This window comes from Scatophagus argus, chromosome 13, assembly GCF_020382885.2.
Source record: "Scatophagus argus isolate fScaArg1 chromosome 13, fScaArg1.pri, whole genome shotgun sequence".
NCBI lineage: Eukaryota > Metazoa > Chordata > Actinopteri > Scatophagidae > Scatophagus > Scatophagus argus.
This window is the reverse complement of record NC_058505.1, coordinates 16,266,343-16,279,770: the sequence shown is the minus strand read 5'-3', so window position 1 is coordinate 16,279,770 and position 13,428 is coordinate 16,266,343. Positions and strand designations below refer to the sequence as shown.

Here is a 13,428-nt window from a genome sequence, read left to right as displayed (position 1 = left end):
GATGCTTACATAACATATCCAGTGAGTGATATGCTCATCTCTCCCACCAGTGTTGTGATATCACCTTTCATCAGACTGTTAAGTGTTTATGATGCCTGACAAGAGGCTATTTTCAACAAATGGACTAAAAGAAGAATTATTTTTGGTAGTGGCCTATTTTTTCCATTTTGCAAGCCAAATTAAATTGAAAATGAGTTGAAGCTCTCGTGGTATAATTGAGTGTTTTAGAGTGAACGTTACGATGGGAGCACTCAGCTGTGCAGGGTTGGTTACCATGACTGCAGCTCTTTGTTTTTAACACCACTCTCCCAAGTTTAAGCGCTTATTAATCACCACTCGCACAGCAAATACGTTTTTAAATGAGGGTGCTGACTCATTTCTGCCAGTGAAGTAGATGTCCAGATGAGCCAGATCCACGACTAAACAAAGCTCCACCTCTTCTGTGCCACATTGTGGTTCCACCTTACTGACATTCAAATCACTCCACTTAAACTGATCCCAACTGAACACTCAAGTAAAAAAAAAAAAGCCTGGGTTTAGCCTCTCCCATGCCAGCTCATCCAGGTGTGGGATGCATCTGTTTTTTACAGTATGGACTGTAAAACTTTATGATCCTGAATGTAAAGAAAACAAAAATGCTGAAATGTAACTTGATCATTTTGTTTTTCCTTCTGTGTAAACACATTAGGGTTATTTCCGGCGAGCCAATTACCTTTTCTAAACCTGAAAATGGAGATTATACCTATGTGTACAAATACAAACACAGAAAGAGAAAATAACTAATAAAGTCAATTATAACCCCTTGCTGGACTCAATTCAGGAATTTACATTTATGGAAATGAAAGTAAAGATTTATATTTTTAGTCTTGGAAATGAAGCCTTAAACCCTGAAGTATTTACGTGGACTGGTATGGTATTAATTCTTACTGATACATTTTAATTAATAATTTTAATAACACTGTGTTACTAGAAAGAGACTGTCCTCTTGCTGCTTAAGATTTTACCAGCTGTTTCCTCTGTTACTTTAAGTGGTTGTCAAAAGCCTCCTGCAGACTGTCTGTTTTGTTTGGAAACAGGTCTCTTGTTCTGGGAACTGCAGCAGTTAAAATAGGCTAATAAACTTGAGCTCCAATCATGCGGATTTCTACAATGTTAATTTTACCTTTAAATGCTACTTACTGTAAGTCAGCAGTGGAAAACACAGAAGACAACTAGTGTTGTCAAAGTTAGTGATTAATGGAAAGCAGAAGTCCTCAGGCCTTCCACTCTGTTATGCACACATTCATTTTATCAGTTTATTATAATGCAGCTAGCGGATAAACCCACTCTAAATTCCCTTCATTTGTTTCCCAGGGTTAAAAGTGGAGAATGTTGCAATCATGTGAAACGGTAAAAATGGTAAAGAATAAAGCAGTTTTATTCTGTGGCTCAGATATTATAAATATCACATCACTGGAAACTATTAACTATTTAACCATTTAGAGGAATGTAGAGGCCAACTAATTTTCTAGAATGTAGAAAATCTCTTTGTATTGCATGCTGTCCTCTGCTAGCAGTACATTAATGTGTGTGTGAATGTTGGCTCGTGTTGTAAAGCACTTTGAGTGGCTGGTTGGAGGGGTGTGGGGTGTGTGTGTGTGTGTGTGTGTGCGTGTGTGTGTGTGTGTGGTGGCCTTTCTCCTCCTGTGAATCCACCAATGTTCATTTTATATCTTGATGATATTTTTGGCACCAGTTCCATTTTCAATAAATCTATTCCTTATGTCTGTCAGCGTTTGGACCACCAAAACCTCAAATTCTTTATTTGCCAGTCTTTTGATAAACAACTAAAACAAGGAGGAAATGGATCATGCTCTGTGGAAAAAGAAAAGATGAACAACAGCAGGAAATGATCTAAACCTTTCTCTGATGACATTAAATTCAGTGTGATTCATCTGTAATTTTCTTATTTCAAAATACTTTTTTCCATCTGTGTACAGTCACATGAACCACATAAAAATGCACAGTCTGACGTCACAATAGATTCATTGTATTTGATTAGAGCAGAAACTCTACAGTAAGATGTTGTTACTTTAACTTTTAACAAAGTGTGTATTTCATTAGGCTGACCCAAGTTGTCATTGTTGTACTACTACTGCTTCCCAGACATCACAATACATCATTTATCTCAGTCCTGATAGCATTTGTCTCTGTTTCTATGTGATTATTTATGCTTTCATATATTTTAAAAATTCTAGTCCAAAATTCTGGACTACACCCTCCCGATAACATATTATCATACGTTACACAAAAACAAAAAGTTTAAACAAGTTCTGTCCACCCACATGCAGCCACGCCTGTTCAGGTCTCTGCATGCTTCATTCTTTTTCCACAAAAAATTCTGATGCTTGATAGGTTGAATTAGACGTGAATCATAAATGTCTGCCCAAACAGAATGCTGTACATAACGTGAAGATAATACTTGCATAGGTTGTGTGTAGCATCTGCTGTAGCAAAGAGCAAGTGACAATTAAAAGTCAGGTCCATTTGTTAGACTTTAAGTTTGCTGAGCCAATGCTGCATATCTGCATTCAGAAGAGGCCTCATTACACATCACTTCTGGGTAAAAATGACAGTGAGAAAGAAGGATGGAGTAATGAGATAGCCTCTGTCATTTTCCATGAGAGTGTGAGCAGCGCTAATGACTTTGACCTTGCCTCTTTAACAGCTGAGTGTTTGAACAAGAGTCGGCTGTTGCAGTAAGAGGGAGCAGGAGTGGGAGGACGGCAGGGAGGTAGCAGTAATGAAGACTGGAGAAAAGGGGCTAATTTACAAAAGAAGGGGAGGTAGCAGTGACTCACTGGCTGTGAGCTGCTGCTCGTAAACAAACCTGCCTGTGGAGGTGCTCAGTAGGTGGCTGCTGTCTCCATGGTGACCTCCCATCACACTCAGATACTACCTGGAAAAATCTTGTTTTTTTGGACACTCAAACAATATTTCACAGCTACAGGAATGACGTGGTCAATACCACCCTCATGTCTGAATTCTAATTATGTAGCTGCAAACAGTATTTTGTTAGCTTAGCTTAGCATAAAGACTAGAAACAGTCTAGAAAATATCGTGTTTCCTTTGGACAGAGGTAGGTTTTCTGCTGTTGCTTGTCTTTAGGCTAAGCTAAGCTAACTGGCTGCAGACTTTAGTTTCATTTACTGAGTGACTCCTGAGCTACACCTACTTTCAAAGTGAGTTTTGTTATTTTGTGTACTTTTATATGCTGCCTATTGAGCCCTGTCTGCCCTGTGTCTCCTGTTCGTTACTGTGCATTTGTGACCAAACTAGCATCCCCTATGATGATTCTCAAAGTTGTCTAAATTCAAGTCGCACCGTAAGCGAACGCAAGCCAAGGAGGCCTCACCCTTTAACCTGCCCCAAAAATTCTTGCGTTAAAAAAAGCACACACGTAGACACACGTGCTTCAAATCTTCCATTCACCATAACGCCAGAGAAAAGGAGTCATCCAGTCACTTACTTGTGAAGTGGAACCACTGAGGTTAGCGACTAAAGCAGTGCACATGACTAAGTCTTCTTCTTCCTTCCTCCTGCATTTTTCTTGACCTCAGTACCCACAGCCACCTCCTCTACAAGTGAAGTTTCCATGGAACCCAGTTACCCTTTGAAATTGGCAGTTTTTATTCAGTGCACTTATTTTTACAAACAGTACTTCAGATAAAAAAACATACAAAAATACACACCAGATTCACTAACCAGTTGCACAGCATACATTTACATAATAAAAATGAAATTAGAATAGCTTTAAATAAGTAATAAATAAATAAATAAATACTAGTGCTACAGAATCTCTCCCAGGGACAGTTTTGTTGCGTGACAACAATAACTGAGGCAGCTGCTCATGCATCCCTGTATGTACAGTACAGGTACAGTACAGTACAGTACATCGCCTACAGTTCAGTGTGTGTCAGTCTCTTCTCATAGCTTCATAACTGCTTTCAGCTGAGACTCTGATCTGTGTACAACCTCTGGTCTCCAAAATAACTCCACAATCTGGCACCAAGCTCCTTGTGCTGAGGTATTTGTTCCGGGTGAAGCTTTCCAGTCACCCTCAGTAAGCTTATGTCCCTTTTGAGAAGTGATATATCACGTCTGATGCTCACAGGACAGTTTGCAATGAAGTTTGTTAGCCTGTCCTGGACTTCCTGTTGACCTCCAGGTAAAGCGAGGATTTGAGGAATCGTGGGTAGCAGTCTTTCTCCATCAGAGTGTAGATTTTGGCTTGGGCCAGTTCAAAACTGGACTGTCTGGGATGCTCCATGTTCTCCTTTGTGATGGCTTTGGTCACATGGTCAAGATTTACCTGTTGGGGAACAGAAGAGTGGGAGAGAGGATTATTAGCACATTATGGACACATAACAGAAGTCAGCAGAGTGGTAGAGCATCCGAAATTGTCTCTGACAGTTGTTTGTAATATTTAATAATATTTACCTCTCGTGGTGCATCAGAGCCAATGAACTCATCGTAAATCTTCTTAGCTTTGGTGGCCAGTTTTGAAGGTTTAGTGGCTTTGTAGTCCTCACAAGCCAAGTAGAACGCTATGTTCTCCTCACTGAACTCTGAGACCAGGAATGCTCTGAACAGGCACAGACCATCTGGAGATAGGTGAGAGAGTAGAGAGTTAACACCTGGTGGTCATCTAAACTGATCAAAACATTTGCATAAAGTGTGATCTGGAGGACTTACTTTGACTGGACAGCAGTTTGTCAAATGACTCCTTCCATTTCAAAGGCTCGTCAACATTTAACCTGCAGAAAAAACAGAAAAACATTATGAGAAAGTGTTCCAAAAATAACCATGGTCCACCTTAATTTGACAGACGTGCTTAAAAAAGACACTTTATGTCTTACCTCAGTTTATCACTTTTCTTTGAGTGGCCCGAGATGCTGTGGTCTGACTTTTGTAACAAACCTCCAAACAAAGCTTTAAGCTCTTTTGCCCTGCAAAGGTAAAGAAACAGAAAATGTTTACAAATAGAACTTAAAAGGCAACTGAGTCCACCTGTCATATTTTCAGTGTATAAGAATAATTAGAGAAAAAGATAAACATTAGAAAAGCTGTATTGATCTCACCTCTCCAGGCAGGTGATAGGCAGTGAGTCGAGTCCTCTGCACATGATGAGACGTTTTCCTGTCCGCTGTTGAAAATTTCCAGAGGTTTTGACAGTTGTTTGTAAAGTCTGTAGTGTGTTACAGAGCTTTCTTGCTTGCTGTAAGTGAGTCTCACTTTGTCTGCCGTCTGCTGTCTGCCTTCTGTGTGGGAGAGGGACTTTTTATAGGGTAGTCCTCTCTGTGACATCACGGCTCTCAGCCAATGAAAGAAACTGTGTCAGAGGGTGAGGAGACACTGATTTATCGCCGGACTACTTCCTCACTGTTGAACAACATGTATAATGGTTAAAGTGACTAAATTATTTCACAAATGTCTTTGTGCTCAGTCAGGGTGTGTGAATTTGTGTGTGTGTGTGTGTTATATTTCAATACTTGTCCTTGTGAGAACCAGATGTTCTCACAGGGACAGAAAATCCCCTGAAGTGAGTGAAACATTTGGATAGTTTTTCCCTTCAATCGCAGCTACGTTTGGTCTCAGGACTCGGGACAACAAAGCCTCATATCTAAATGACTAAGTGGTTTAATTCCAAAGAGAGCCAAATGAGCAGATCTGGACTGTTAGGTTTTTTACTGAACTAAACACAATGTAAAAATTCTTTTTAGATACAATACTAAAAAGAAGGGGAATTTCTAGACCTATGAACAAAGACTTCTTCTTTTTTTATGAAAAATGTAATAGCAGCAAATTTGGATATAAATGGCTTTGGTAGTATATAAAGTATTATCAACAAAATGTGTTTAAAGTGTCATTAAATTAAACTACTCATAATAGAGAATAGCCTCTATCAGAGTCTTATTTCTTACTGTTAGTGATGTTAGTGATGATTAAAACAACATTTTAATGCCGTAGACACTGACATATAATTGAAATTGAATTGATATATAAAGATGAACCACACGTTTCCAATCCCCCCAACTGTACAAAATGCCATTTGCAGCCAGAGTCTGTGCAGTATCAGCTGCTAGAGCCAATCATGACTTTTCACCCCCTTTTTATAACATCAAATAACTAATTAAAACCAAACCTCATACTTGCACACACTTGCACATGCATAATTATGCTGCTATGTGCTAAAACCAGCTTCTTTATTTATTTAGTTTTATATTCTTTTTATATTATTTTTTTTAAATTTAGCTTATATTTCTATTTTATTCAACTTTTTATCTCGTAGTTTTATATTCTTCTATTCTACTTATTGCTCCCGGGACCTGAGTCCTAGTTTCGTACCATAAACATGTGAATGTGAGCTGGTATGACAATAAAGTTCCTTGAATCCTTGAATTTATCAGAAACAAACAAGCATCCTCTCTTTCCTCTTATCTCTTTTTAAGCATGTACAGTTTTGGTCATTTGCTAACATGGAGAGGGGAGAGTTTATGACTTGTACCGGAGCCAGCCACCAGGGGGCGATCAAAATGTTCTCATGCTGTCCATCTCTCTATATAGTCAATGGTTGTAAGCGGCGAAGATGAAGCTATTTTCAACTACTGCTTCTACACTTTTCTTAGGTTGTTTAAGCCAATCATATGTTTGTATCTTAAATGTTAATCTGCAAAGTACCTATTGCTGTCAAACACATGTAACAAAGCAGAGATCTCCATATTTAGCACTAAAGGTGCTAAAGGGAGTATTGGTGTCTGCGGGTCGAAGGGGTCGGACATAATCTTTCCCTCTATTCTCAGGATCCTCAAGGCTGTATGACGTACAGCGTGTACTTATTTTAACTCAAACCATGATGTTTTCCTAAGACTATAGTGCCCAAGTCAAACTGCGACCGTTTCATAACCTTAACCACATAATGACCAAGGTCGGACACGCCCGTGCTCATGGTAACTGTATATTTTGTTTTGGTGGTTGTTCCCAGTTGACCTATCCAGGTGTTTGGGCATGAAGACGCAATTCGATAGAGCATGTTACCTTCTTGGATGTTGAACTCTTAATGCATCATAACCAAATATTTTTTGCTTCTGAATTGTGACTTTAATTGGTGCTTATTCTATCATGCTTACTTAAACATTCTTAAAAGTTAAGATTTAAAAGTTTTCAGAATCTTTGCTTCGAGAGAAAAAAGTAGAAAACCAAACATCATAAAACAATTACAAACACAGAATTAAAGATAAAGTGGGAAGCAGCAGGAAATGGTCACAGTGACAGAAAACACCAAAAATGTTACTATTTTAACAGCTTACACAATATGATAACTTTTTCTTGCCAAACAATAAAAGGCTTGTTAAATATTTTGTGGCCATATTAGCCTATTTTCAGGCTAATTGTTTATATCCTTATTTTTCTTCAATGTTTTCCTCAGTGGAGAGAATGGAGGAGTAAATTATGGTCTATCAGTGAAGGTTCTCTTAGTAACAGAAAGTGTGTTTATATGTGTCATCAGGAATCTGTCTGGACCGCCATTCTTGTCTGTCCTTTTCTGTCAAGACATGACCAAGCAAAGTTAATTTTACCTACATTAAGCCTCGGGGCCGAGAAAACTATTGTTTAGTTAATTAAAAAAACAACAACGCTATATTTAGGCTGGACAGACAGCCAGCTAACAGTAAACTCTGCTAATGGGTTATTCCTCATTGATTTCACAGGAAAACAACTCAGGAAAGGGAAAATCAGGCATCCGGATAAAAAGGTAGAGAGCTCATTCAAAGTGTCTGAGTTAGCTTCCTCTGTCAGCAACCCAGAACAATACTCTGCCTTTAGCTGACTGCTTTGTTCAACACACAGCCCTGAGCGTCAACGAAAGGTCACCTCAGCCTGAAATAATGAGCTGCTCACCCACCTCTTCTGCTGAAACACAGCCGTATAGGCCTAACAGCGAACTTCCTATAAGGAAAATGATCAGAAATGGGAACTGTGGCTGTGCGGCTTTCAAGCTTTCTATGATAAAGGAGAACCGGTAAACCACCTTTGTTGAAATTGTAGGGAAGTTACATTAATTTGGCTTCAAGGGAAAGTTCTTCTCACACTATGCTGATTTGAGCCAATATAAGGAGAAAATTCAACTTAATTACTCGACTGCTGAACAAGCACACAAAGTTCAAGTGTTTCACAAGTTCCAGCTGTACAAAACTCTAAGCACAAAAAGGCACAAATAGCACACATCTCTTATACAATCACAGGAACTGGGATACATCACACGGCAAGTTTACCATCAAATCAAAACACTGCCTCTGAGTTTTAATCCTTCATTTTTTGCATTTCGAAGGAAATGATTCTCATCAAATAATACTGGGTAATAATTAATTCTTATGGAGAGTGTGCGTTGAGTGTGCATTTCCTCAATATAAACCAAACAACAACAAGAAAAATTAATTAGCAGTTAATCTGAATTTATGTCCCTTGTGAATGACTTTCACTTTATTTCTGGGATATGCTGTAGTACTGTAAATATAAGTAAAATAATCTACAGTCTACCCTCCTACATGATGTTTTGTGGCTGTATATCACTGCCTCAGATATTTTAATCCCCTGCAGGTTTGATTATCTACAGTAAATTAAATGCTTGATGGTGCCTCATATGAAACAGGGACATTTTGCATATTGAATAATCTGTGCATAGTGTGTTGCATCTTCTTGCTTTGGCTGGAGTGAAGTTAAAGGCACAGACTTACTGAATGATCTGCTGAGACGTTGCAGTCCTCTTCAAATGTAAAGAAAATTAAGGATTGACTTTCAGGACAAAAAATATGGCGAGAAATTGTTTTGGTTTTATCTGAACTTTGGTAATCAGAAATGAATTTTCAAGCTGAGTAAAACATTGATGGTGTGGCTGTAGGTTGAATTATATTTTCCTTTCCTCCTGAAAGGGACATTTTAACCATTTCTTTGGTTCTTATTATTTGTTTTCTTTTGTGTATGCTTATTTTATATTGCCTCACGTCCAAACAATGCTGTATTATGCTTGGAATAAGAAGTATTTTTGGTCATATATAAAGAAAATGCGAAAAAGAAGAGAGAGTCACCTAAGCATAGAACAATTTCTTTTTCATACACCCAAGTGAAAGCTGAGGACCTAACCTTGTCCCTGAAAAACAACATTCAGCCTCTTTGCTTCATCAGATGCACAGTGCAGTATCATTCAGCAGCATGAGCAGGGTGAAGTTCAGAGCCTGATGAGCTGACAGTCTAATTTCACTCTCGGGTCAGTGTTTTTCAGGACATTACGGCTTGAAAATGTCCCAGTCCCAAGGAGTTTTGCTCCTTAAAAATACTTGACATGTTGTAAACATGTTTTCATTGGCTGTGCCTCATCGTGACTTTTATACAGGAGAAAAAAACATGTTTTTCGCAACCGAAACATGTTAGTCTCATATTGCAGTCATGATGTTCTCCCATTTACGGATGCAGAGTTTGATAATTGCAGATAGTGGGTAACAATGTGAGATTTGTCACTTAGGCCCTTTTCACAATGTGTGGAAATTTACATTTAATTTACAATCCAACATAAATGCTATGTTTTCATAGTTCATAATTGTTACTTTAGTGTCCACATCTCGTTCATCTGTGAATGTTTGATGCTGACACAGTTTCTTTCAAAGCCTCACCCACCCACTATAACCCTGAAGATTACAGTCGCCATGAGCTCTGGAGTTTCTGCCTTTATATACAGACAAAAGTCCTGTCCGTGTATGATTGTTTCTCCCTAACACAAGAAAAGATGTAACTGATGTTATATCACCAGAGATCCTGCGTTATCTAACAACAGAATAGGACCCTCATGAGTATGCCCGCCTTATCGTGTCCACTGACACAGATACACCGACATTACGGTCAACAGCTTTTCACTCTGTCCGCTTTGTATGTGCCATTGTTGTCATCATTGATTCATTTTCAATGTGGGTTATTCAACCAAGGCAAGAAGGATCCAAGGCTACTGCAATAACACACACACACCTTACATGGCACAAAGAAGTCCTCCCGTAACCCATATTGTGACAAAGCTGTTCACATTAGGTTCATTTTGGTCATAAGCTGTCCAAAAACTGGGCCATTTGAACAACCTGCAGCTGACATTTAATTTACTGGCCCACCATTCATCTCCTGCACTGAGCACAAATAGCCCAGAAATGTACTGTCTCAAAATTGTGTCTTTGTTTAGAGGCAGACTAAAATATTAACATACCTTTTTCAAATTGCACAAATTTTTTAGTTCAATTTCAGTTGCATACATTTTTAAACAAGCCAAATTAATTATAACTCTAAAGTCGTGAGAGTTAGTAGAGGGGGGGAGGAGCATGTTACAGTGTTACAGCAACTGCAGTCAAGTCAAGATTTCAATATTTATCATTCAGTTTAACTGTCATTATGCAACACAAAGTTGTATAAAAAAAATATAGTATTAAATTGGTATTAGTGATTATATTATTGCCAAACCTTATTTCCCTGACAGCCCCACACATTTCTGCTGCCCAGCAATGGAGTGAAGCGGGCTGAGGACTATGTTTACTGGACTTGTGCAGGAAAACATCAGCTGAGAGCTTTCAGGGAGGACAAATTTAGCTATCTATCATCATGAAATTTCTGATACGTATCTGCTTCATTCAGCTTAAATATGCCAAATCTGTCTCAAATCGGTCATTTTAAGAACTAGAAAACATAATTAAATCAGGGTGATCATTGCTCACTGCATTAATTATCTTTACTTGAAGGACCTTCAGTAAACTTAACTTACTCTGATTAATGTCACATGATTAAAAAAAAATGCAACTGTGTTGTACAGATGATCTTTCTGCACTGGGGACTGACACCACTTCCTGCCCCACTCTTGCTGTGATGATATTCATCCAGCCAGAGTCTGATTTCTGGAAGGATATTTCGAATGCGGGAAGTACACAGCAGCATGGAATTCCCAGATAGTCTCTCCATTTCCCAGCCAATGTGACCCTCGCCTCTAACTGGAAGCCTTCCAGAAACAACTGTTTGCTCCTTTGCAGACATTTCCCCTCTTCCTCCCTCCTCTTCCATGGAATCTCACATGTTTAGTTCAGATTTTTTAAAGCCTGTAGGTAGCCACATTCAAAGCATTAATAGAGAATAGCATAAACATTGGGCCTTTAATGGATCATCTCAAGCATTAGACAGCAGCTTTTTAGTGTTGTTCTGTATTCAGGCCACAGGCACAGTTCGAGTGGCACCATCTGCCAGCAGAGAGAGAAGCCACGATCTGCATATTCACTCAGCTTCCTATCTAACAGAGCAGGTGGAGGCTTACCTAATGCATTCAAACTCAGCATCCTGTCCAATGGCCACCAGTGGTGCACATGATCCTATCTATGTATTAGCAAATGTCAACTGGCCACTGAACATCTGGGGATGCAGCAAACATGGTAACTTAATGTTAATTAACCTCAGCTTCAGTGGAATATCAATGACTGCACATGAAAAAAAAAAAGATACAACATATCCAAAGCTTCTGGATACACCCATATGTCTCTGTACCTGCCAGCTACTACAGCCGAATGTATTTTTAATTCTGACACATTGGCGTTTATAAATACATGTATGAGATGTTTTTCACCCATCTGGTATCAAGCAGCACAACTTTGCTTCTGTCATCCGGATAAAAAATCACACAGATTCAAACTGTATCTTCCTCTGTGATTAACTACTCACACTCTGAGCACATTTGATAAAACATTGCTTCTTAGAAAAATTACAGAGGCTGGTCAGAAAATTTTCTTTTTTCATTTTTCTAAAGAAAACACTGCAGGAGGCTAATGGGTCTGCACCCGCTAACACCAAAACAAATATGCCCATAGCAAGGGTAGCAATGCACCAGCAGGATGCTGCTAGACAATCGGATAATTGGGTACATTGCCAGAAATTCAATAACAGGCAAGGAAGAATCGCTTTTATAGGAAATAATCAGACATACTACACACCACTAATGTGTCTGCCTTGGGAGACAACAGGGTGAGTGGGAACAGAAGGTTAATGAGGTGCTAGTAAACAAGACAGAAATGTCACATCAGTGCAATGAGGGCACTGCTGTCTTTTCCATATATATTATACCATTTATTAAATTCAGTCACACAAGCCTATAGGTTTGGCAACATTTCATCTGTTCATCTGTTCTGTTTACTTTGGACTTCAATAGGAAAAGAGTGCACAAGTCACTGAAATATATTATATTACAACAACAACATAATCAATAACATCAACATGTCAGTTTTCAACCAGGAGCTTGTGGGTTTTTCCATTTTCCATTAAAACAAAGTAAGTAAATGTTTGTCTGCTTTTAAGCAGCGAGGCATTTTGGAAGTGAGGTGAAAAATAATCTTGGATAGACCTGTTGAAAGTATCTGGGCAAGCACATCTGTTGAGAGACCTGCCTGCTTGGCAACACTAGAGTGGGGCAATCTTTGCTGAGCTCTTCTCAGAAATGAACTGTGAATGTAGATCATCAGAACAAGACTGAGAGCCCACAGATATGCTAGCTTATCAAATGGTTCACAGTGTTAACGAATGCACATGATTCACTTTGATTCTCGTTTCAGAAGGGAATTTACCTGTAGCCTGTCAGATATTTCCTTCCATTTCAGGCATGTGTGTGATTTACTGTGATCACACGTTATGTCTATGTAGTCTTATCATGAATTAGATCACATGGAGAGAACAAACATCAAACAGCTGCCTGGAGGTTAACCTCAACATGGCGTCTGATGGCTGCCCTCCACGGGTAAATGAAGCTTTTGCATGATTAAATATGTTTAAATATGGCTAACTTTTTAGTTATCACTGCTGTTAAAGGGACAGTTATGCCCATAAACTAAAATTAATATTTTTCCTCTTACAGTACCTATTGTGCTATTTATCCATCGAATTTTGGAGTTGCTAGGGTTTGGAGATATCATCCGTAGATTTATCTGCCTTCTTTCAAATAATGTAGAAATAGATGATAACTTGGTTTATGGGACTCAAAGTGCCAAAAATATCCATTTCAAAAACTCAACAGCAATGTGCCTTTCAAGAAATCAACATAATCCACAAAACATAATACATGTATTTTACGTGAAATATGCATTTTTGAGTTTGGTTTTAACTATCCCCTTAAATACAGTGCAATATCACTTATCAATCATCACAACATTCTTGCAATTACAGTGATAACATGCTGATGTTTGGCTGGTGTCATGGTGTCATGAAAAGTCAGGGAATTTCCAAAGTTATAAATAATGAATGTCCGTACCAACTTTCATGGGAAGACATCCAATATTTTTTAAAACCTTTTTATTTAAAACCACAAAATCAACCTCATGAGGG

The 13,428-nt window shown here is 38.6% G+C and overlaps 1 protein-coding gene across 1 annotated transcript; it reads right to left on the bottom strand.

Annotated features, from left to right (window-relative positions):
* Positions 1 to 3,645: 3,645 nt before the first annotated feature.
* Positions 3,646 to 5,282, bottom strand: rgs5b (regulator of G protein signaling 5b). Its single transcript, XM_046409607.1, has 5 exons — positions 5,121 to 5,282; positions 4,899 to 4,988; positions 4,735 to 4,796; positions 4,480 to 4,643; positions 3,646 to 4,351 (listed from the first exon to the last, which is right to left on the bottom strand). The coding sequence occupies exons 1-5, from the start codon at positions 5,162 to 5,164 to the stop codon at positions 4,175 to 4,177; spliced, it is 537 nt and encodes a 178-aa protein (XP_046265563.1). The 5' UTR covers positions 5,165 to 5,282; the 3' UTR covers positions 3,646 to 4,174.
* Positions 5,283 to 13,428: the final 8,146 nt, after the last annotated feature.